We start from the raw sequence: 22,950 nt of genomic DNA on the forward strand, positions 1-22,950 counted from the left end.
AAAGTAATTAATAAAGAAAAATTGGAGGTGCGGGGAATCGAACCCCGTGCCTCTCGCATGCGAAGCGAGCGCTCTACCATATGAGCTACACCCCCATATATTCTAATCAATACGTTGTTAAGTAAACAAAATATATAAAGTTGTTAATCTGATTAGGCCCATTTCTACTTTCTATTGCAATGTTTGGATTTCATAGTTCTTCATCACCAGATCTATACCTATTTCAACATAGTTCATGATTAATAATTTAAGGATTACAAGTGAAGTGTACATACTTCAACATAGTTCATCACTTTTTTAAGTTTAGAACATAACAACTTCGTTTTTTATGCCATCCCATTTCATTTTCTAAAAAGTGTGACAACGTAGCACCCTTCGTCCCACAAGAATATACACTCTTCCATTTTTAGTCCATCCCACAAGAATATGCACTTTCTAATTTTGGAAACTCTTTTCACTCCGGTGTGACTCATTCTCCACTAATAATATTTTAATTACTTTTTATCTCTACCTCTCTTTTACTTTCCCAATTTTGCATTAAAACTCGTGTCAAATCCGAAGTACATATTCTTTGGAAACGGAGGGAGTAATATGGATGCAAAATAGTTTTGATACGAAGTCAATAGTTTTAGGTTGATTCAACATTTCTTGTAGTTCAATATATATTCCATAAAATGGGGGTATAGTTGAGGGTAATAAAATGCACAAAATCTATCCAAACAGGAAAGCATCCTCAAATAGGACATATAATTAATGATAAGATCCAAAAATGCATAGAGCCAAAGTGGTTAAACAGAGGTTCAATAATACATTATTGCAGCAGTTGATTTCAGCTGGTTTGTTACTTGCCTATAGGAAGCTTATTGTTCTCATCTTTTTGCTTCCACTAATCAATAATCATCACACTCCACACCTGAATCCAGGTGCTTTTAGTTATCAAGTAACAAAATTTAAGGCCATTAGTTGTCGCCGTAGAGCCACTTCTCTGAATTGCTTGTGTAGCTCACCAACTCCTCAGGTTTAAACCATAGGTTGATTTCATCCTTGGCTGTCTCAGGGCCATCACTACCATGAATTATGTTCCTTCAAAATAAAACATATTTCGACGTCAGAACAAAACAGATGAGTAAGTAAGTTTCATGGCATCGAGCTAGGAAGCATACCTTCCAACTACAACGGCAAGATCTCCTCTGATGGTTCCGGGCTCTGATTTCTGAGGGTCTGTGGCACCAATGAGTTTACGGCCATACTTGATCACTCCTTCACCTTCCCAGACCTGAAGGAGCACGAGGATAGAGAGAGTAACAAGTTAAGTTAACTCTAAGCTTTCTTGCAAATAAATCATATGAGAGGTGAGCTCTTCTAACCATGGCAATGACAGGTCCTGAGCTGAGGAAATCGCACAGCCCATTGAAGAAGGGTCTTTCCTTGAGGTCGTGGTAATGCTTCTCGGCGAAGCCCTTTGAAGGAACCACTATCTTGATGGCCACAAGCTTGAATCCTTTTCGCTCAAAGCGGGAAACAATTTCTGAGATCTGAATTCAACAGAGAGTCAGAGACATTGCCAAAATGTATGAAGCATGCAGCAGGATCAAACAGTTACCCTATATAAAGTAATGGTGGCCTGGTAGGGGTGGGGTGTATATGCATATAAGTTCTTGTGTTTCTTCAATTCAAATGTAAAGTGAACTCTGCCTTTCGTATAGGGAAAAAAATGAACCATAAAAACTCCAATACTTTACTTATCAAGCCTTAACCTTATATGATAGAACCCTAAAACAGAGAAAGTGTGAGAGTGGATACCAGTCCTCTTTGCACTCCATCCGGCTTGATGGCAATGAAAGTTCGCTCCATCTAATGGAAAAACAGAAGAAACGGAATGCCAGTCAGCATAGTGGCAAAAAATAATAAGACAGGGAAATATCAGAATACGTACTGCAGCAGCATGCGCCTCCTGCTCTTGTAGCATGAAAGCTGTAGCACAACAAAAAATGAAACAAAGATGAATGAGTAATGGCCTTCAAAAATGCTCACATGTACATCTTGAGAAACTTAGACTAGGTGATATTAGCCCTCTATTAGTAGTTAGAACTAAATCACCGATACTTGCTAGACTCAAGCATACATAATTTTAGCATTAATTAATTCCCTAGTCAAGAATTGAGTACATATATGGGTAGCAGCCTGACTGATAAATTCATTAAAGGAAAAAAGTACAGTTAGTGTTCTAATATCTGTCATCTACATTTCCTACAAATTATACCATATACACGATAGGAACTATTTCAAAACACTGTGAAAAAAAGGAGGGTTCTACAGACCTGCCGCTGGAAGGGCAAGGGCACTCGAAATCCATCCCATGTATGCATTTCCTGAGTTAGATGCACCAAATGAAGCTGCCCTTCCTCGGCTTGAAACTACCGCCGCAGAAGCTGCTGCTCTCCCTCCTGAAATACAACTTTTTTCTTAGTTTCTCATTATTTGGTTCGGCACGGACTACAGTCCTGTCATATCCGGAACATGGATGAATCAAAACAATTCAATGTGGATTTATTGAAAAAACATAAAATAGTCTGCTAGGATCGGACAAAATCAAGATCCTTCTGACAAGCTCATTGAAAAACAGTTATCTTTATCAGTTTCTCGGAAGCAAAAATAAGGGATTACACGAGAAAATGGAAAAAAAATAGACTAAAACCTTCAGATCAGTCATTCCACATCATATAATCACAAACAAGAGCATACACAGAAAGACAAACTTTTCCAGAGTCAAAATTATTACTTTCCACTAAAAAACAGTTACTTCCTTCACAAATTTCATCCAAAAAAAACAATCTTCGACATAGCACCAACCGACATCTCAACAATTAGTCAACACTCAACAGTTGATTTAACAAGCTCCATGATGCACGCGATTAGATTAAACCTAATAGCTCTAGCTACATCAAATAAGCACCAACCATTACGCGTATTTCACCATAACCAATTTAAAGCTGGATGTCACAATTGTATAATTTGGTGATAAAAATAGCAGTAGAATTTACCCGAAAATGAATTGTATAATTTGGTGATAAAAATAGCAGTAGAATTTACCCGAAAATGAACGAGAGGACTGCTTAGAAGCAGCGGAGACGAAAGATCTGGCAGATCTGAGAATCTGAGACCTCATTTCTGGAAAATGTTGATCTAGATTTGGGTGAGATAAGAAACTCAAAGCGGTAGTTGTGCTGAGGGAGAGAGTGAGGAAGTTCCAAGAATAGGGATGGGGTTTTCTTTAGGCCATCCACGATAGGAATAGCCTAGCAATAGTTGTGTTTGGTAGCAAAGTTGAAAATTTAATTTCTTCGTATGGGAATTAATTTCTCTTCGATTCTACTATATGTTTTTTTATTATTGGAAAATAAATTGAAATTTTAAAAGCTTTATTACAATGGACTTGAACTCGAGCTGAGATATTTGGTAAATAGACAATGACCACTCTGTCGTTGATGTTGATCGTTGCACAATCCATTCTCTATCGTGAGATTCAAGGCTGACGGATCCCTGGCCTTCGACTTGGGGCAGAGGTACGAACATATGAGGGTCAGTGTCCGCCATTCGCTCGTGAAATCGAGCCTCCGATTGTTGCCGCCTCGCCTCGTACTGCAGATCTACTTCTTTCACAGGTGATTCAAAGTTGAATTCCTTATCCGCCACTGCAACTCCTCCACTCGGCTTTGGAACAATCATATCTCGGAGTTGTTGCATCATTTTCTCCCATGGAGCCTCGAATTGATGTGATTCCAGCTTCCGCTGTCCCCATCGACTCTCCCACTCCAATTCTCTCTTCTCCGGCTCTGCCAATGTCGTCGGCGACATTATTGTCCGAGGAATGTTAGCTCTAGATACCATTTGTTGCATCCTTTTTGTGGTATCAGAGACGACACCACACGAAGAGCTCCAATCGATCACTACCTCCATGATTTGATGCAACTTAAACCAAAATCAAATACACAAATCGATAGAACGGATGAGTAGGAACTGCATTGATGATGAGTATTATACAAATGGAACTTCAAATGTAAATGGAAACAAAAGATACAATGATAAGATGAACGTGATACATTCAACGGAGAATCACCGGATTCTCACGATGAAAGCTCACACACTATTTTCATGACTCTGTTGAAAAAGAGAGTCTTTGCATTTATACCCAATTTGTTTCTCTACTCTCTCGTTTGCATTTAGACCCTTCAACTTTCTTCTCTCCCATTTTCTGTTTAGGCTGATGTGGCCATCTAGCTGACATATCAATTAAGTTAATTGAGTTTGAGTTCTTTTCCCCTCTTTCATTTGTGACGTAACAACTTCGGCATTTCTACGTTTCGTTATTGATTTTTCTTTCGTCTGTTGCTTGGTCCAATCGATAATTCCAGCTGGTTAGCTTTTTTTGGGCTCCCGGAGTGTGAACAGAGCAAGGCCTGGGCCTCGTTAACAATTAAGTTCGTTTTCGACAAGTTGTAGATATGCCCAAGAGTTGGAGACACAAATCACACAAACAGAGCAAACGCAGCTCAAGGGATTATTCGGACTCCGAAGAGGATGTCATGTCATGAAGATGAAAGAGAAAAGTAGTAAAGATGATTCTGGTCGGGTTCATCGGGATTCAGCTTCTGGTGAAAAGAGAAAGGTTTCATCCCAGCTGCGGGAATGCATGGACAGTAAAGATCTGAGCGGTCATGGGAATGGCGATGCCTTGGAGGAGTATGTTTCATCCAAACGGCGGAAGGAGAAAACTGATGTTGCTATTGGCGGAGATCGTTGGAATGGGGGTGGAGATGAGAGAGTGGATGGGGACAAGAATGTGGAGAAGGATATTCATAAAGGTGAGAACTCGAAAGTTGATAGTAAAGGAAAGGAAAATAGCGATAAAGGTGAGAGCTTCAGAGTTGATTCGAAGAGTAAGAGTAAACGCAATGAGAGTGGAAATTCCGGTGAGAGGAAAGAAGACATTTTGACATCTTCATTAGTGGACAGGGAGGAGAGTAAGAGCAAAGGGGAATCAAAGCGGAAATCTGAGAGGGATTCTTCTGCTCGTAAAGAAGGGTTGAAGGACAAGGAGAAAAGTGGTGGTCAGGAGACCAAGAGTAGTGATGCTGAGGTGAAAATAGTGGAATTGAATATTGGGAAAAAGCAAGGGCCTCTGCCTGGTGATTTTATTGAGGAGAGACAGGGCACTCGTGCTCGAGAAAATACTGGTAAGGTAACTTTGTTAATGGTATTAGCATGGATACTGGTGATTTATCTTTGTTAATGTGACCAAAAATCTCAAGGATTTGATATTTATGATCTTTTTAAGTTCCCACTTCCTTTTTTGTCATGCTTCCCCTTAACTAATGATTTTTTTACCAATATGCTATTTTCTGAATGCGTTAGCTTTCTTACTGATTGAGTCATTGATTCATGGCATCAAACTTTTCTATTTTGATTCTTGCATGATCTGTTTTTTGGTGAAGTAGTGTCTTAAGAATGATGACCTCAAGCCTCAACATCTGATTTTCTCTTATGTGTCTCCAAGGTATGGGCCATATGGTTGATTTGTTTGAGTCAAACCTTGAAATTTGTATGAAGAGTGTGTAGAACCGCCATTTTGTTTTGTGCATATAATCAATTGATTATAAGTAAAAGAACGGAATCAAATAAGCTGTTTGGATCAGTTGCTCAGAAGTATAACAAGATAAGATTCCTAATATTATGATCCTGCTCATGTTTAGTTATCCTGAGAAAATTGGATTGCTTCTAGACTGACAGTGTGATTTGATTGATTTTTATCTTTCACTTGGTCGTTGTCTTCTTCCTCCACATTCCTGAGTCATTCTGGATGTTGCCATGGTTACTCTTTGTTCATAAATTTTAGACTACTTTGCTCCCTACCTTTTAAGAATCAAATAGGTTGTTTTGTTAAATTGTACTTATCTGATAAATTAGAAAGGATGCTTAGGCTTGATAATTCTATAAACTCCACTAAATGTTGCAACACAAATTGTTAGAATCTGCTTTGTGAAATCTGGTGTAAAGATTTTTCGAGTTGAATGGTTGTTCAATCGCCATCTCTTTGTGCTACCTCTTTGTTTCATAATAAAAGTAGTGTCTGGCACGCCTAATTTTCCCATTCATTCATTCATTCATTTCAGCAGAACTTTTACTGGATGAGGTGCGGAGTCCTGAGTTGGAGAAGGACATCGAGAAAAGGATACGCAGAAAAAGAGAAGGTTCTAGTGAAAGAGAGAAACATTATGATGATGCTAAAGAAGGTGGTGAGAGACGATCATCATCAAAAGGTGATCGTACCAAGGATATAAAATATAGAGATGACAAGCACAAGGATGGAGCATATACTGATAAGTATCAAGATGATGGCTACAAAGAAGACAGGCGGAGGGATAAGAAGTACCATGAAGAAGCTGATAAGGAGTATAAATATCAAGATGACAAGTATCGAGAAGATGGTGAGAAGGATTCTCAACGTAGAGATGATAGACATCGTGAAAGTGATAGGGACATTAGACGCAAGGAGGAAAAACATCGCGAGGATGGAGAGCGGGATAGTAGGCGGAAGGATGAAAAGTATCGTGAAGGCACTGAAAGAGATGGCCGTCGGGATGATAAGTATTATGAGGATGGTGATAGAGACCGCCGACGTAAGGATGATCACTATCATGAAGATGATGACAAGGATAGTAGGCGTGGGGATGAGAGGTATAATGAGGACAGTGATAGAGATGATAGGCGCAGAGAAAATACTTACAGGGAAGATGTTGATAATGATATTAGGCACAAAGAAGAAAAATATCTAGAAGACACTGAAAGAGACTCCCGCCATAAGGATAGTAAGCAAGGGGATGGATATGATAGAGATAAAAGAACAAGAGACATTAAGTATAGGGATGAACGGACAACACGAGATAGGTCTGGTGATAAGTTGGACCTTAAGCATTCGAGGGACGATAGCTCTGCTGGTGATCATTATGTGAGAAAATCAAGTGCATATGATGATAGTCCAACCCATGATGATCGAGCAGCCAGGTACCGAGATGATCAAGGCAGGAGAAGAACTAACGAAAAAGAGGATTATAGCGATATTAAATCTCGAGTTACAAAGGATCAAAGATCCGATGCTGAAAGGAAGAGTACAAGCAGTGCAAGAATGGATTTGGCTACTGATAGAGTTCGGTCTGCTTCCAGAAATGCTGATTTGGAACTTACATCTAGCCATGGTATACGGTGGAGTTCACCCCCATCAAATTCTCATACACCTAGGGATCACCACAGGTACTTGTATGCTTGCAATTATGTTCTAACAACTTGAGTTGGGTGCTTAAGGGTAAGGGTGAATTTTGGTGAGCAGGGGAGGGAGGTTGTTGTCAAGGGAAAAATATATTTTTTGTAATTTGTAGCAACTACTCTACAGAGAAGAAACTTTCATTTTCTTAGATGAGGAAGCATGGTATTGACACTGAATTTTGTGTGTGATATATAGTTCTCCTGAGGCCTGAGTCTTATATTTTTTTTACAATTCAACCAATAATCAAGTTGATGATGACTTGCTTTTTTATCACTAAAATTCAAAGAATTTCTTTTCAAGTTTCTGAATATAGTTGCATGTCTACAAGAACTATCTTGGGGTTGCAAACTTGCAAATGCCAGTGATATTAGATGAATGTGAGGTTTGGCTTTGCTGCAATTGTTGAACTCTAAGGCAGTAGTAGCGCGAATTAATATAAGGGATTTGTATATCAGAGCTGAGTGCATTGTTTGCCTACTGAAATCTCTTGCGTCATTTGTTTGACCGATATTGTATTGTTCTTGAAATTAAGGTTCCCTTATTTGTATTCATGCTTTCCTTTTGAGATTGATGTCAGGCATATACTTACTTTCTGTTCCACAGCTTTGTATTATGTAAATTTCCTTAAAACATTAATATAACATCATGCATGAGCAGCTGCACTTGGAACATGTATTTACATGTCTATTAAATTTACAGGAGCCTGAGGCAAGATGATTCCAAATATAGAGATTACAATTATGAAGAGAGAATTCGACCTTCAACAAGAGATCATGCTGGTGCTGCTGGAGGGTCTGAGAAGACTTCATCTCAATCAGTTGAGAAGCTTGGTCAAAAGGATGATGGCCATTTTGGAGAGCTTTATGCTGAAAGGTGTCTCAAGTCTGATATTCGATCTTCACCCTTGCAGCTAGCAGATAAATCTCCAACATCAAGTAGTGACAGGAGACAGTTCAGCAGGCCTGATGTCAGACGAAGTTTTGATATTGAAGAATCAACACAGAGAAGTGGTGGTTCTCGAGAATGGGAAGAGTACAATGGTAAAGATGTAAGGGGAACTCGAGATGCCATGGAAGTATTTCCTGGAGAGGATTTTTTACAAGGGGGTGCGGATACTTTATCTATTTCTTCGCCTTTCACAAGAACTGGCCATTTTTCCAGCAGTTCTAAGCCAATGTTACCACCTCCACTCTTTAGGACAGGTGTAGATAGTCCTTTGGGGTCAGGCCCAGGTGATGATGATGGTAGAGGTAAGTCCAACATGCGTCATATGAGGGGTGGTGATCCCAACATGGGTAACATGGGTAGAATTCAAGGAAGTCCTTGGAGAGGTGTTCCGAGCTGGCCTTCTCCTGTGGCAAATGGTTTCTTGCCTTTCCCACATGGTCCGCCTTCTGTAGGTTTTCATTCAGTTATGCAGCCATTTCCTGCCCCACCAATGTTTGGAGTCAGGACTTCGATAGAGTTAAACCATCCTGGTGCTTACCATATGTCTGAAGCTGATAGGTTTTCTGGTCCTGGGCGTCCAATGGGATGGCGCAATCAGGTGGATGATTCCTGCCATCCATTACATACTTGGGATGCTAGTAATGTCGTGTTTGGGGATGAGTCTCACATTTATGGGAGATCAGATTGGGATCATTCAAGGAACTTACCTGGTACTCGAAGCTGGGGTGCCAGTGGAGATTTTTGGAAGAGTCCCAATAGAACTGGAAGCATGGAGGTCCCGTCTACTGATAAAGAGAATAACTCTGTTCGAAGTGGCGATGAGGCTTTGGAAAGTCAGTTTACTCAGGCAGCTATGAATGAGCAAAACCAAGTTGATCAGCAAGCAGATAGCAGTGATGTTAGGCAGCAAATAAAGAGCCCCAAAAAGAATGAAACTGTGGGTAGTCTGGAGGATACTGGTGATATTGATAAAATGTTGAGAAAGGATGATGCACGATGGCATGTTTACCTTTCCAAACTTGATATTTCTGCTGATCTTTCTGAACCCAATTTACTTGATAAGTGCAAAGACATGATTGGTAATGAGCATAGTATATCTTCTGATGTAGGCGACTCTGAAATTTTATATATTGAGGTAAAGGTTACAGCAGATTATGCGCTTCATTGCCCTGGCCTAGATAATATTTGACTCTAGTCTTGATATTATTTTCCTTTTTGCATGACAGGATTTGGAAGCCGAGGTGGTATCTCACAGACTTCTGAATTATGTACTATTTGGATCTAATGATGATTCTGTTTTCCAGGTACATTGTTATGCACCTACAATACATCAATGACTCAACTTTGTTCTTATTTTACTGATACGTGGATTAAAACTGTTTGCACTTCTTTTGCCGTGCACTGCATATCTGCCAAATATTTCTCATGACAACTTATTGCTATGTAATTTTATAGTAGCTTGTTTCCTTGGTGTGCTCATGTTTTCCAGATGTTTTATTTGATTGTTAATTTATGTCCTGCATATTTATTCTGACTAATTGATACCATTCATCCATTTGTGAACTATTAGTCCCCATATTTTGTTGTAGCTTGTTTAGTTTTCTGGGATAGCTAGGAGGTCTTTATCTAACTAATCAGTGTGTTGAGTAAAATCAAATTTTCAATAACAGAGCAAAGACAGTTTGTTACTGAATGCATGTAATGCTTAGCGTAGCTCACATTTTCTAAATGTCTCTGCTCGCTCTGATTGTCTGATTTTATCCGCGTTTTCCATTCCACCTGAGTTTTGTTGTTTCTTAAACCGGTCGTTTACAAGTATGATGCTTGATTTACTTTCTTAGGTAGACATTCCCTGATTTGTGCTTGCTTGGTTTCTTTCTTTGCAACTGCAGAAATCTATGTCCCTCTACAAGAGGCAGAAAACAGAACATTTTCAGGCTGAACATGCTGAGAAAATCAAAGCCTTGAGTGATTTTGTTCCGGATTCCAATCAGGAGAAAGTGAATGTAGATGACAAAATTGAGGAGCTACCTCCATCTGAAAACATGCAAGGTGGGGAGGATGCTCTTCCATACTCTGAAATCCAGGAAGATCCCAAAAATGGTACGAAGAATGATGAAGGGCATGCAGTATCCGACATACCTCTTGGCGCTTTGAGTGAAAAAATGGAGGACTCTGTTTCTGCCTCAGAACCTACCAACTTGGAGATGCCTTTGGCTGCTGAAGATGTTGAAGGTTCGAGTGCTGCTCCGCTACTATCATCAGAAACAAAAGACTTGGCTGCAGAATCTGGTAGTAACAATGAGGAAGTGAATTTGGTAGATACTAGTACTAAGTGTGATCCCTTGCTTAGTTCTGATATGTTCTCAGAGGCATCTGAGGCTATGATGCCAAAGTCGGTCAATGTGTGTCGGATACATCATTCTCCTGAAAGTACACATTGAGACGATTTATTTTTCTGAGGTTTTTGAAATGACTTTGGTGGTAATTTCTTAATCTTCGTTTCGATGTGGTTGCTGCTAGTTAATCAATAAAACTCTGGTTTGTCTATTGTTTTTCTGCTCTCCAAGTTTCTCATTCTAGGTTGGAGATGCGGTTTTTCGTTTCCTCCTGGAGTGTCTGGTCTTTGTCTCTTTGTGAGGGATAAATGGGGAAAATGTTTGTATGTTATATACAATGGGTGGTTTTCCTTTTCCTCACCAAGATCCCAAGATTCAGACATACTTCAGCTTCACCAGAATAGGCTTCTGCCGATGTGGTTGTGATCTGCCTCAGCAAATCTTCACATGATATAAGGTACATGTTTAAATCCTGGACAAATATGCCTAATTGCTTCTGAATTCTATATTTGGAATTTTAGATATTTGAGTATTTTGCTTTTTGGTTAAGAAAATCGGCTCTTGCACAGTCAAAGTGAACAATCAACTTTTTTTATTTTATTTCAAAGATATATAGAAAACATGGAAATATTGGCTCTCAATCGGTTTATTTCCCCCTTATTTTGAAATGATACCCATCTTACTTTTATTCGAGTCAATCCCTTTTTTTACCTCTATAATAATAAAGTATTTAATCTTTTTCTTATTCTTCATTTTCCCTCTAAATAGGAGATGATAATATTATTACACCAACAGCTCATGAAACTAGTGATTTAAAAATAGAAAACACTCAAAAAAGGAAGCGACGAAAATATCGAGCTAGTGCAAATAGTGACTTGTTTTTTCATTATATTTTAGATTTCTGATCTAAAAAATACTAGTTCCTCCGTCCCACAAGAATATGTACTTTCCAATTTTGGAAACTCTTTTCACTCTAATGAGTTGGGACCAATTATCCACTAACAATACTTTAATTACTTTTTCTCTCTACCTCTCTCTTACATTCTCAATTCTATATTAAAACCCGTGCCGAACCTAAAGTGCATATTCTTTAGGGACGGAGGGAGTAGTATTTATGTATTGATTTTCTTTGGGGACGGAGGGAGTGGTATTTCTGTATTGATTTGTACTATTTCTCAATACATTTTTTCCGTGGAAGTGTTAAAATCCACACCAGCATGAAACTCTAAGACAATCTAGTTAGTTTTCGTTGATTCAAACATAACGTTATGATTATCATAATTCGTAACGTTTTCATTAAAAGATGAATGTTGAAATACTATAATTACCATTTTATATGTAAGCTCCAAATTTTGTCCCAAAATTCTGAATAAGTTACACATTCGGCCCTACATGAATTGTCCTGTAGTTTTTTCGAATTGTCATATATAACTTGACATGTTTATTTTTACAATCACTTTGCGCTAACATTATGAGTCTCATAGTACATTTTCACTCTAATCTTACTCCTAAATAATTATGTCAAAAAAATAAGGGCATCCAGATCCGTCATTTTTCAACTTCAACTTGATTCTCCTTCATTTGAAATACTTTCTCGATCCTATTAAAAATAAACATTGTTCTTTTTGGATTATCCCATTAAAAATAAAATGATTTCTAAAATAAAAATAACACTATCTATGTTTCTTCTCTCTCTTTTTCCTTATTCTTTCTTCGTTATCTCATAAAGCAAAACTATAGAAAATCTTGCGCCAAAATAAAAATGTATAAAGATATACTCCATCAATCCCAAGAGACATGATTTAAAATATTGATATTTAAGGTAAATGCAGAAAGAATTAAAGTAAAAGAGGATAAGAAAAGTTAAATTAGAAGTGATAATAAAGTTTTTTTAAAAGAATAGAAATGACTCAAATAATTAGGGATAATTTGAAATAGAAAACGACTCAAATAACTTTATGTCAAACGATTTGCTAATTTCTGCCTCAAATTTTCATTCTCCTGTAAAGATTGCATTTCATTCCACACACAATCTTATTTATACTTATTTTTGAGGTTAATATTAAAATTTTATCGGAATGTCCCACGGTATATGCAATCAATATCCAAATTCTTGGGGGGTTTTCTAACAAAAACAAATGACTAATATTTTAGAACTAATAAAACTAGTGAAAATTTAACAAAAAGAGCAAATCAAAGGCAAGTACTAATAATAATAATTTTATATTATTGATATTAATGTAAAAACTCGACTCACTAATTCTATTTTTGCGTAATTTGGAGTATTTTTGTTCCAAGATTCATGAATATTCAATTGTAATTTTCCCATTTTTGACTTCTACATATATTCACTAAGATCTAGTTGATCTAGTCCCAACCTTTGAGGCTCACAAAAGTTGGGTTCTATACATGGATGGATGCCATGTGTCCTCAAATTGTCCAAACACTTTTTTTCTTCTATTTACCTCATTGATCGCCCTAAATGTTTATGTATTGAATGGAGAGGAATCGTCTTCAACAATTAAGACGTGACTCATTTTGAAGTAATGCGAACAAATAGCCCATTATTCCTCCAATATGAAAAAGCATTAATACTACAATATGTAAAACAATAACCATTTCTCTTGGGCATTCATGGGTGTCATTATTGGTACAAATTCAAGTACTAAGAAGAAGTTAAGCATTTTGGTTTTGAGCACATTACAATTAAAATATCAAGGAAGTTAAGTGTATCTACTCAAATATACACTCATTTTGTTGATCACTCAAACAAGAGTTTCTTGCAACACAAAAAGGCCTCAATGTGAATCATTTTACTAGTTTGAATGTTTTCCTCCACCACGTTAGAAACAGCCACCCAACTGCCAAAACGGAACATATGTCAATTGATAAATATGCAAAAGAAAACTAGTTAACAACTTCAGAAATCCAAGAAACCAATGCATATGATCATCTCAAAGAATACCAGGGAATATGTCTAAGATGTGCTATAAAAATTCAGTGGTCCAACATACCATGACAGCGTCAATCTCGTCTTGAGAAACAGGAGTTCTTTTAGGCTGATCAGAAGCCTTCCCTCCCGATGCCGCAGATGGAGCCCTTGAGAAGAATTTCATAACAAGATCATCATTCTTGAGATCATGTGCAGACAAGCCATCGGCCTGGTTGGCTGTACCTGTAGGGGAATGAACTTTACCCTTTAGGTACTGCATTAGCAATGCAGAAAATATACAGCTTCATCATGACATATGGTAGCAGACAAAAGCAAGGACAGTCCACACCATCTGATATAGTAGAACATTCGAAGGATTCCAAAAGACAAACATGAAAACAATTTAGATATTTAAGAGTTGAAATTTCTCAGCATCTCCATTACTTGAATAGTTCGGTAGTCCCTAATTCCATCGTCATCAGGGACCTACTAACCATGCATTAGTAATGGGACCGAACATATTCCTATACCTGTGTTTAATTTGTAGAATGCTCTTGATAATTAAATGCTGCATAGTAAATCTCAGACATATTCTTACAAGTTGCAATTTAGTTATCAGAAATCCAAACGGCTTCTAATCCAAGGAAAAAAGCATATTCAAAACAGTTCATTTGGTCATCAATATACTAGCGTATAAACACTATTTATCGTGGAGATATACATTAAGCGCTATGCGTCTGGATAGAAAATTGGATTTCCAACAATCCAAAGCCTTTCCCCCTTATAACTTATAAGCAAATTCTATATCTAAGGTAATCTAACTGATACCTATGCTTCTCACCCTTTTCAGAAAATATCAGCTCCCTGCCAATATTTTTGAAATGAAATGTGAATCAAACTCAAGCTGATTTAGTTCAGAAAATGCATAGAACATCACACTTAATCTTTTTTTACCATCAAATAGACCACCTTTCAGATTAACTGATGAGAATCCTAAATTTGATGGTTTATCGTCCACATTTTCCTCATGAAAGGAATGCAATTTCTAGAAATCCAATTAGGAGCACCCTAATTTCTTCAACTTATAACATCAGGCATAAACAGGAACACATTGAAAGCAACCAAGCCAGGAAAACGATTTCATCTCAACAGGGAATATATATAAAAAAAATTAACGAATAAAATCCATCAATATTAACCATTCACGTAGATTCACACACAGCACCACGATACATTAAATCACATAAAAAAAATCTACCAGTATACATTTAAAGCCTTCAATTTTCCATCCAGAATCATGCCTATTACGACTTGTGTTTTGTGATGTTTCAGAGAAAAATATGCAACAAATTCAAATCCAAAAAGCAAAATCAAAATCCCGCAGAGAAATATTATCATACCAGAGGATTTAGGATGGCGTTGAGGAAATTTGATGCGTGGGATTCTCTTCATCGCTTGCCCTGCCCCCATTTTTGCCTCTCTTCGAATTTTCTTCAATAAGGCGTTCAATAATGGTTTCTGAATCTAAATTACCAAATACTATTAGTAAAGAATTAGTCTTAAATGGGCCTACCTTTTATTCTTATTAAGGCCTACTATATTAAGCCCATGTCCCAAACCAATAATTTGATTTCCAACTTTTAATAACTATATTCTATCTCAGATTTTCCAAATCAAGATAGAAATTATAAAACCACTAAAGATCATAATATATTCGATCATTAATGCTTATTCCATTCTCATTCCTTTCCTTTATTTAATTTAATCGACAAAATAAAACTATAATTATATTACACCTCATCTTTCAACACGTAACAAGTTAAAAACACCAAATCAAAATTTTAAGTTTTGGGTATAAAATGATAATTTTTGGCATATTTTACTTTATCAAACTCACAAATATAGTTTACCTTATAATATTATTTAGTTAAGTATTTAAAACAGTACAGTAATTGACTAAGTAAAAGTAATCAATACGAGAATTATTAGTACCTCTCAAATCATAATTCGACCTCTCTTGGGGGTTATATTGACTGATAATTTGTCATATAGTTACATTTTTCTACATTTTGTTAGAAAATTTAGTGAAAGTTTTCTCAGTTTCGATGTCATCGACTTACATATAGAAGTAGTCGTGAAAATATTACTAATTCAAACCGCGTTCATACACTTCAAATCAGACTAATCAGTTAATCAATATCATAGAAATTAAGCAGTACTATATTCACAATACTAATCTAATTATTTTTGCTATTTTATTCCTATGTCTGCACACTATTCTGATTTTAGACCTCTTGATGCATACTAATAATGGCTTGAATAATGCACAAAGATTTATTATAATCAGTTTAACTCATTGTACTTTCCCCAACTTATTGCATATCAAAATTTATGAACAAAACAATATATTTAAAAAAAAAAGACTAGTGGTGACAAACACATTCATGTCACAATTTTGAACTCGTCAAAGACTCTAGGTACCAAAACACACGTAGTGCTCATGTTGGATGCCATTTTAATCAGAATCATAATTATATGTTGACTATGATTATAGAAATTTTCCTTTATTATGGTTCAAACAGCCCCATCAAATAACATTTACACCTATAAATATGATACATATCATCAATGCTTGTAACCCATCACTAACACACAATATTCATTACACACATACATTTGTAGCCGAAAATGAATTTTTTGCAGCCATTTGTCCAAAATGGACGACAATCGAAGCCTAGAGTACAACATTTTGTATGCAGAGAAGATTTAAGTATGAAGAAGACATCCACCACCAAGGTGAAGAAGAAGGTGCACTTTGAATCGGAGCCGTTGATTCGAAATGATCCGAAGGAAGGAAGAGTTAATGGTAAGGAGAAATGTGCAGTTCAAGTGAAGATTCGAATGACTAAAGAAGAAGCTACTAAACTATTATCCAAGTGCAAAAACGGAGAGGTCCTTCGAGTCGAGGATGTGCTTCATATCCCAAACTGTCGCGTACAAACTTTCTCTAGTAATCGAAAAGATGACTAGTCTCGAACGATGGAAAATACAAGAGTCATAGCTCATTTTTTCTTAATGCTAGAATCTATTGTAGACGACTATATGTTATGCAATATTACTCGGCCTTATTTTTATTAGAAAATAAATCGATTGAATTAATACTAATTCTAGTAGTCTCATTCAGTTGAGTCGTATTCCTTTTTAGTTACATTCCTAATACAGGAGTCATGAATCTAATATGGAGGCAGACTTGTTGCAATGATACATCATACATGTCCTGGCATTGATGCTGAACCTGGGCAATCTCCTGCGCCGCTATACACGGATTGCACATTGGGATCGCTCTTGAAACTCGAGGATTTCGAGTTCGAGCTGCTTGACGCGAAGCTATGGTTAGGAGTCGAGGCTGCACTCCCGCCTATTAAAAAACTGCCCATATTCTCTTCACCAAGCTCTCTCAGCTTGTTCAGCTCAGGCACAATGACTTTACTAAGATCCGGCCGGTCCTTGCGCCTGAGCTCTGTGCATTGTATGGCCAGCTTTGCAAAGCTCAACGTCTCCTCCATTGGCCAATCAGAGACCGTCGGATCCAGCATCTGCAACAACGTCCCCTTCTCAATCGCATTCCCAATATGGTGCGTCAGCCCCATGGGAGGCTTGGCCGTGATGATCTGCAGCAGCACAACTCCCAACGAGTACACGTCGGATTTCGTGCCCAGCATGCCCGTCTGCTGGTACTCCGGGTCGATGTAGCAGAACGTCCCTGCTGTCGAGGTCATCCTGTACTGTGTCACATCATCCGCTACGGATGGTGGGACCAGTCTTGCCAGACCTACGTCGGCGATCTTGCTGACGTAGTTCTGGTCTAGCAGGATGTTGCCAGGCTTGAGGTCGCGGTGGACCAACGGCTCCGGCTTTGTCTGGTGGAGGAAATGCAGCCCCGTTGCAATCTCTGCAGCGATCCTGTAACGGAGCTGCCATGACAGAGGCCGGGTGTTCCCCTTCCGGAAGAGACGGTCTTCTAGGCTTCCGTTAGCCATGTACTCGTACACCAGGGAGCCATACTCGGGGCAGGCTCCGAGGAGTAGTACCATATTGGGATGTCTTAAACAGCTCAACACTTCAACCTGCATCATCACTAACATAGCTAAAACAAACATATTGAAAGATTTATGTAATACTACCTACGTCCTTTAAAAATAGCAACTATTTCTATTTTGGTCCATCACTAAAAATTAGATCTAGGAAACTTTTTTTTCTCTAATAAGATTATTTCAGTCACTTTTTCTTTCTATTACTCTCTTCCTTAACCAATTTTACACTAAACCCGTGCAGTTTCAAAAGTTGTTATTTTTAAAGGACGGATGTAATAGTTATCATACAAGCTATGCCTTGCCTCTTGTTGAAACTGTGATCTTCCTTGAGCCGCATCCGGTCGCAGGACTTTGACTGCGACCGGTGTGTGGTCAAGGGAGCACTTGTAGACGGGGCCGTATCCACCTTCTCCGATCTTGCGCGACTCATGGAAGCAGTCCGTGGCCAGCTCAATCTCCTCGATGGAATATTTTCTGTATCTCAGAGGCTGGCCTGTGTTGGAACGAAAAGATAGATATCAGAGAACAAAGAATACAGTTCTTTCGTTTCAGCATTTATATTTCCGCATTTCAATTCGATTTCCAACAACCTGTTTGGAAATCCTCCATAGCTGGTGTGTATCGGCCTTTTTCTTGCTCCACTGTCACTCGTGCTGCCTCCTCGAGTCTCTTTTCTTCGTCCTCTCTCCACCGGTGTAGCTCCACCGCCTGCAAGTAGATGGAGATAGCCGGTTTTTAAAAATCCGGCCTAGTTTTTGCAATCTCATCACTCATCTTACCTTTTGCTTGGCTGTTAAAGCCTCCTTGCAAGCTGTGCTGTACATATCCATTGTTTTCTGCAACTCTAGCTTTAGCCTTCTCATTTCAGCCTCCACCTCATCCTGCACATTCATGATTCATCATCCCCTTCAATTCCTATTCAGAAATGGTAAAAAATAAATCTTGATTTGATCTAACATTTTCCATTGATCCTGTCGAATATTCGCTGATAGAACTCATATCGTTAAATCTTAGCCCGGAGCATGTCGATTGGAAGCTTCTCTCGGAGCAAACTGACATTCGAGAGCCCCGGCTCGGATCCATGCCGTCGCAGAGCAAAGGATCCATGAATCTGCTGTCTGTGCTCCCCCTGTCTGAACTAATGAAGGATATATCCGAGTCGCTGTCGGAGAGATCCATGAACATGTTCGGATTGTGGCCTCGTGCCAAAATCAGTGGCCTGCAAAAACACGAACACGACCTGCTCAGTATATGTATGACTCAACTCCTCTGTTGCCGTTCATGTTAATACAGAAAAGAAGCATTACTTGCTCGGCATGTCAGTTTCATCAGCAACAGCAATGAGCCTGGGTGGCGTCCTGTCCGGACCTGCTCGGACACATTATTAAGAATCGGACGAACGCAGAAAAAAACATCATAAATGTACAAGTGACACAATGTACCTCTGCTAGGTAGGTGTCGGGGAGTGGCTCGGGCCTCCGTGGATGCAGCGGGATTGATGGTAGAGCAGTTTTGCTCCTGTAATTGGCGCAGCTGCGGCAAGAGCGGGGAGGCGAAGGGCGCCTCGCGGGAAGCGTTTCGGACGGACGAGATCTTGGACTTCGAGATGACGTAAATTGTGCAGAACTCTGGCGATGCTCTGGACACACTTGTGGGAACATCTACTGTCTTCAATCTTCTGCACTACGAAAAAAAATAACACTGTTATTTTTCACACTTATTTCAACCTCAAGAAAACTAATTCTTTCACCTAATGAAGCCATGGCGAGATGCTCCGAGAACTAGATTCTCGATTGCAGCGTGCGCAGTGTATTCGGTTATGGCCTTGCCAATGTCCATGTCCTCCAGCACCACGTCAAAACATGGTATCTGCACATTTCTCTCCTCACCAAACCAATAAAGTAAAATCGAACAAGACAAGATTATCTATATAATATATGCACATCTTATTGCAGAATGCAGAACTACTTGTTAGTTCGTTTTTAATTCATTTTATAAAATAAAGAAGTTATTTTTAGATCATTTTAGGCCATGTTTTTTAAAATGACCTCCGCGTTTTGGTTCTGTCTGCAATATGATTGAGTTATGCATATAACACAACCTTGTATGTATAACTTACATCTTTGCGAGTGCATAAGCAATGGAAGGTGAGGAAGAGATCTTTAGTTGGTTTGTCAAGAACGATATCGTTGCCACTACCATTGAGGCCATTAAGGGCATAGTTGGAACCTGCTTACCCGAATCAATTAATGAATCCCCATAAATTCTCACGTGCCAAGAAAACGTCGAGTAAAAGACGTACATGAATTAGCAGAGGACTTCTGAAGGACGTGGATGAGGATGATGGTCTGGCCTTTCGTGACCAGGTTATCGGCAGCCCATCTCATGGCATACATGCTTGATTTGCCCTTGTCTATGGCTACAGCAACCAGCCCATTTCTACCACCTTTTTTTCCCCGAGTACTCGCCTTTCCATTCGGGAGCCACATTCTTCTAGATTCATCAATTTTTCTTGTTTCATGAAATGGGAAACTCAAACCCTTTCCTTCTGAATCTTTTTACTATCCATTTTTGGTGCAGAACATTTTCTGTTGGTTGAGGAATCTGAGATCATTAAGGAAAGCAAAACAAAAGGCATGCCTCAAATCTCTCCATGTTTTTCTGACTAGGAAACAAATAGGACTCATGGTCTAATAACATTAACATATCAAAGAGTCAAATCGAAAATTCACACATATAACATATATTTAAAATATTTTGAAATGTATAATCACATTTCTAGTGATTAAGCCACCACAATGAAATAAACCACAAAAGTACATTGGATTATTGTTTTTATGTTAGTGCTAATTAATTTGATTTTTTCGGTCTTAAAAAAACAATCCGATCCTAACCAAAAAATCCAATTAATGAATCACGACAAGCGGAATATATCACATAAACGAAACAGACCACAAATACGTAAATAATCTAATCAAAACAATGATAAGTCATAACCTCCATGATTACCTTGTCACGTCAAGACCGGAAGGTCCATCTCCACTGCTGATCTCCACCCTCGAGGCATCCCCGTTTCAAGGAACGTTGTTCCTATCCGCGAGCCAGTCATCGACTAGTCCAGGCTCGTTGGAAACAACGTTTCCAGGTACAAAATTCTGTAGCTGCATGGTGTACCTTAGGAAAACCATATCCCTCAGCCACTTCTGCTCATCTAAATTCCTTCCCTTGAAGAGAAGTGTCTCGGCTAAGCTTCTACTGAGCTGAAACTAGGATGCTCCATCGCATGTTTAGCTCAGAACTCGAACTGCCAGCCTCTGCAACTCCGGGAATTCCCCACCATATCTCAACCACCAAAGTGCTACAACAAAAATACCAGTTTAGTAGAGAGAATAGCATACTAGAGAAAGGGAGAGAAGTATTCATTCACCAGAAGAAACGTTCGATCTTTGCTCTTCAGGGACTCCGGCAGCCATGGCACCTTTGGCAACTCTGTGACTGTAATGCTCCATCTGGGCAGTAATCCGATCCTGCACACGAATGTCAGCTGTCGCACGAACAATGCAGCTGTCGCACGAACAATTCAGGGTCGATAAGCCCGTTGCTCGAGTATAAAAGATTCGGGTTCAAGTAGTAGCCAGCGGAGTGGACAGGGCTGTAGAGGGACTCATTCCAAACATAATCAATTGTCTTCCAGAACAGCGAGTAGGCAGACTTATTCTTGAAGCAGTCCTTAATGGTTTCCTTGGCCTGATCAATTGTCTCGTATATAAGCCCCATGTGATCCTTGCCACTCTTGTTCATCCATTCTATCACGCGGACTAGAGGCATGGTGCCTTTGAGAATAGTTGAGGCCTCATTCCAGAATGAATGATCCCCCACCAACTCAGCCGCTCTTCGCCCCTCCATGGTTGATATCAAAATCGAGCTTTGAGAATGAGAGGGGGAGAACATTGTGTTCAAAGTCTCCTTCTTTTTCTCTATATTCTCGAGGATTAGGAAGGGCCTTATCGACCTTATCATCGAAGTATCAATCAGGCCGCTCCCTTTCGTCTGGTCTTGCAGATACTTGAGAGCAATTGAGTGGCTGTGGACAAATCTTGTGATGATCTTCGCCTTCTCCAACGTCTTGTTGATGAGATCCACCCTGCACAATTTCTCCAACATAAGCTCAATGCAGTGGGAAGCACTCACTGTCCAAAAGACTGGCCGGTATCTCTCCATGAGCTGCCTACCAGCCTCCTTCATGAAGTCCGAGCTCGAGTATGTGATGATCTGTACAACGTTCGGGATTCCAACCTCCGCCAGGACCTTCACCAAGAAGATCTGCATAGCATCCATGTTCCCAACACAGTCAGTTATGTCAGCCAAGAAAAGATACACAGTACTTTTTGGGCAATCCACCAAAACATTCACTAAAGTCCGGCCATTAGCATCCGTCCATCCATCCAGCAAGATGCTGCAACCAGTTTCAGCCCACGACCTTCTAACCTCATTCAAGCGTTCCTTCATTTCTTTCATCACATCTTTGAATATCCACCCTTTTAACTCCTCAACAGTAGGAACTTGCCACTGCACCCCCCTTTGAGAGAAAAGAGAGACCATCCTCAACAGTAGTTAAAAAGGGATAGTTCTTGAACTCCCCTAGATGAAGAACTGATTATGAATGTAAGCTATGATGCTACATAGCTAACTTTCACAAGAAATACATCCAATTCCCAAAAAAATAATCGACTTTGAATCAGTATCCCATATAAAAAACACAACTTGAACAAAAAGTTAAAAACATGTACAAAGTGATAAAAAAAATTAAATAATACTACACCAAACAAATCCTTAAGATAGTACTAGTACAAAATAACAAAAATCATTTAAAAAACCTATCACAACTTTTTCAGGCTCATTTCACCATATATCTTTCCACCGGAAATCAAACCAACTTTTGGGGCTTTATAACAAACAGAAATCAATCAAATGATACAAAGAAGTAACAAAAAAAAGGTCTACAAAAGACTAAACCATTCCTCTATTGCAAAAAAAATGTAGTTCTTCTCAAAACCCCATGAATAAAATGTAGAAACGAAGCATCAAGCAAAAAGGTTAGGAACAGAATGGCTCACTTTGCATGCAGTTCTTCTTTCAACGGGATGTGTGAAAAAAGGGAAAGGAGATTATGCGAGAGTGAATGTATAGAGACTAGAGTGAGAGAATGGCCCCCGAAGCGACGCGTGGCGTTGGGGGATTGTGGTCTGCTCCAATCCTAATTCAGCTCTTTAAAGTGTCTAGCCCCGCCACTTTTTTGTCCACAGTCCCAAT

General features: G+C 38.9%; 5 protein-coding genes and 1 non-coding gene across 7 annotated transcripts; 1 reads left to right on the forward strand and 5 right to left on the reverse strand.

Moving 5' to 3' along the window:
- Window positions 1-22: 22 nt before the first annotated feature.
- Window positions 23-95, reverse strand: TRNAA-CGC. Its single transcript has one exon. It is a non-coding gene; the product is annotated as a tRNA-Ala (tRNA).
- A 617-nt stretch (window positions 96-712) lies between these two features.
- Window positions 713-3,291, reverse strand: LOC121782968 (nucleoside diphosphate kinase 3-like). The gene is made up of 7 exons (XM_042180982.1): window positions 3,094-3,291; window positions 2,322-2,447; window positions 1,937-1,974; window positions 1,804-1,854; window positions 1,368-1,535; window positions 1,164-1,276; window positions 713-1,083 (listed from the first exon to the last, which is right to left on the reverse strand). Exons 1-7 carry the CDS (start codon window positions 3,167-3,169, stop codon window positions 960-962), a joined length of 696 nt encoding a protein of 231 aa, XP_042036916.1. The 5' UTR covers window positions 3,170-3,291; the 3' UTR covers window positions 713-959.
- A 948-nt stretch (window positions 3,292-4,239) lies between these two features.
- On the forward strand, window positions 4,240-10,822 carry LOC121780885 (filaggrin-like). Of its 2 annotated transcripts, none has more exons than XM_042178534.1 (5): window positions 4,240-5,237; window positions 6,174-7,311; window positions 8,024-9,407; window positions 9,499-9,576; window positions 10,165-10,822. In XM_042178534.1, the coding sequence occupies exons 1-5, from the start codon at window positions 4,592-4,594 to the stop codon at window positions 10,714-10,716; spliced, it is 3,798 nt and encodes a 1,265-aa protein (XP_042034468.1). In that variant the 5' UTR covers window positions 4,240-4,591; the 3' UTR covers window positions 10,717-10,822. The 2 variants fall into 2 exon arrangements, with proteins under 2 accessions (XP_042034468.1, XP_042034469.1); XM_042178535.1 differs by having other exon boundaries at window positions 6,177-7,311.
- A 2,393-nt stretch (window positions 10,823-13,215) lies between these two features.
- Window positions 13,216-15,060, reverse strand: LOC121781167. The gene is made up of 3 exons (XM_042178882.1): window positions 14,944-15,060; window positions 13,626-13,786; window positions 13,216-13,472 (listed from the first exon to the last, which is right to left on the reverse strand). Exons 1-3 carry the CDS (start codon window positions 15,011-15,013, stop codon window positions 13,455-13,457), a joined length of 249 nt encoding a protein of 82 aa, XP_042034816.1. The 5' UTR covers window positions 15,014-15,060; the 3' UTR covers window positions 13,216-13,454.
- Window positions 15,061-16,648: 1,588 nt separating this feature from the next.
- LOC121781806 (U-box domain-containing protein 34-like) lies at window positions 16,649-22,471 on the reverse strand. Its single transcript, XM_042179504.1, has 12 exons — window positions 21,065-22,471; window positions 20,647-20,995; window positions 19,940-20,241; window positions 19,757-19,866; window positions 19,388-19,506; window positions 19,080-19,315; window positions 18,945-19,005; window positions 18,595-18,856; window positions 18,417-18,518; window positions 18,228-18,345; window positions 17,940-18,130; window positions 16,649-17,670 (listed from the first exon to the last, which is right to left on the reverse strand). The coding sequence occupies exons 3-12, from the start codon at window positions 20,124-20,126 to the stop codon at window positions 16,810-16,812; spliced, it is 2,247 nt and encodes a 748-aa protein (XP_042035438.1). The 5' UTR covers window positions 20,127-20,241; window positions 20,647-20,995; window positions 21,065-22,471; the 3' UTR covers window positions 16,649-16,809.
- Window positions 20,712-22,239, reverse strand: LOC121781699. Its single transcript, XM_042179401.1, has 3 exons — window positions 21,215-22,239; window positions 21,065-21,164; window positions 20,712-20,903 (listed from the first exon to the last, which is right to left on the reverse strand). Exons 1-3 carry the CDS (start codon window positions 22,237-22,239, stop codon window positions 20,712-20,714), a joined length of 1,317 nt encoding a protein of 438 aa, XP_042035335.1.
- Window positions 22,472-22,950: the final 479 nt, after the last annotated feature.

The sequence above is a fragment of the Salvia splendens genome, chromosome 20, assembly GCF_004379255.2.
Source record: "Salvia splendens isolate huo1 chromosome 20, SspV2, whole genome shotgun sequence".
NCBI classification, from domain to species: Eukaryota; Viridiplantae; Streptophyta; class Magnoliopsida; order Lamiales; family Lamiaceae; genus Salvia; species Salvia splendens.

Bases quoted from the DNA above. Each gene is read 5' to 3' on its own strand.
- LOC121782968 (XM_042180982.1), bottom strand. From the start codon at position 3,169: ATGAGGTCTCAGATTCTCAGATCTGCCAGATCTTTCGTCTCCGCTGCT. The intron at 1,536-1,803 runs GTATCCACTCTC...TGTTGAATTCAG, and splicing joins ATGGAGTGCAAAGAGGACTG to ATCTCAGAAATTGTTTCCCG. The intron at 1,277-1,367 runs GTTAGAAGAGCT...GTGCTCCTTCAG, and splicing joins CAGGACCTGTCATTGCCATG to GTCTGGGAAGGTGAAGGAGT.
- LOC121780885 (XM_042178534.1), top strand. From the start codon at position 4,592: ATGAAGATGAAAGAGAAAAGTAGTAAAGATGATTCTGGTCGGGTTCAT. The intron at 9,408-9,498 runs GTAAAGGTTACA...TTTGCATGACAG, and splicing joins CTGAAATTTTATATATTGAG to GATTTGGAAGCCGAGGTGGT. The intron at 9,577-10,164 runs GTACATTGTTAT...TTGCAACTGCAG, and splicing joins ATGATGATTCTGTTTTCCAG to AAATCTATGTCCCTCTACAA.
- LOC121781167 (XM_042178882.1), bottom strand. From the start codon at position 15,013: ATGGGGGCAGGGCAAGCGATGAAGAGAATCCCACGCATCAAATTTCCT. The intron at 13,787-14,943 runs GTATGATAATAT...ATTCCCCTACAG, and splicing joins ACGCCATCCTAAATCCTCTG to GTACAGCCAACCAGGCCGAT.
- LOC121781806 (XM_042179504.1), bottom strand. From the start codon at position 20,126: ATGTGGCTCCCGAATGGAAAGGCGAGTACTCGGGGAAAAAAAGGTGGT. The intron at 18,857-18,944 runs GTAATGCTTCTT...GTGTTTTTGCAG, and splicing joins GAAACTGACATGCCGAGCAA to GCCACTGATTTTGGCACGAG. The intron at 18,346-18,416 runs GTAAGATGAGTG...ATCTACTTGCAG, and splicing joins CTTTAACAGCCAAGCAAAAG to GCGGTGGAGCTACACCGGTG.
- LOC121781699 (XM_042179401.1), bottom strand. From the start codon at position 22,239: ATGGTCTCTCTTTTCTCTCAAAGGGGGGTGCAGTGGCAAGTTCCTACT. The intron at 21,165-21,214 runs GTTCGTGCGACA...ATTCGTGTGCAG, and splicing joins GGGCTTATCGACCCTGAATT to GATCGGATTACTGCCCAGAT. The intron at 20,904-21,064 runs GTGAATGAATAC...GGAGCATCCTAG, and splicing joins AAGATCGAACGTTTCTTCTG to TTTCAGCTCAGTAGAAGCTT.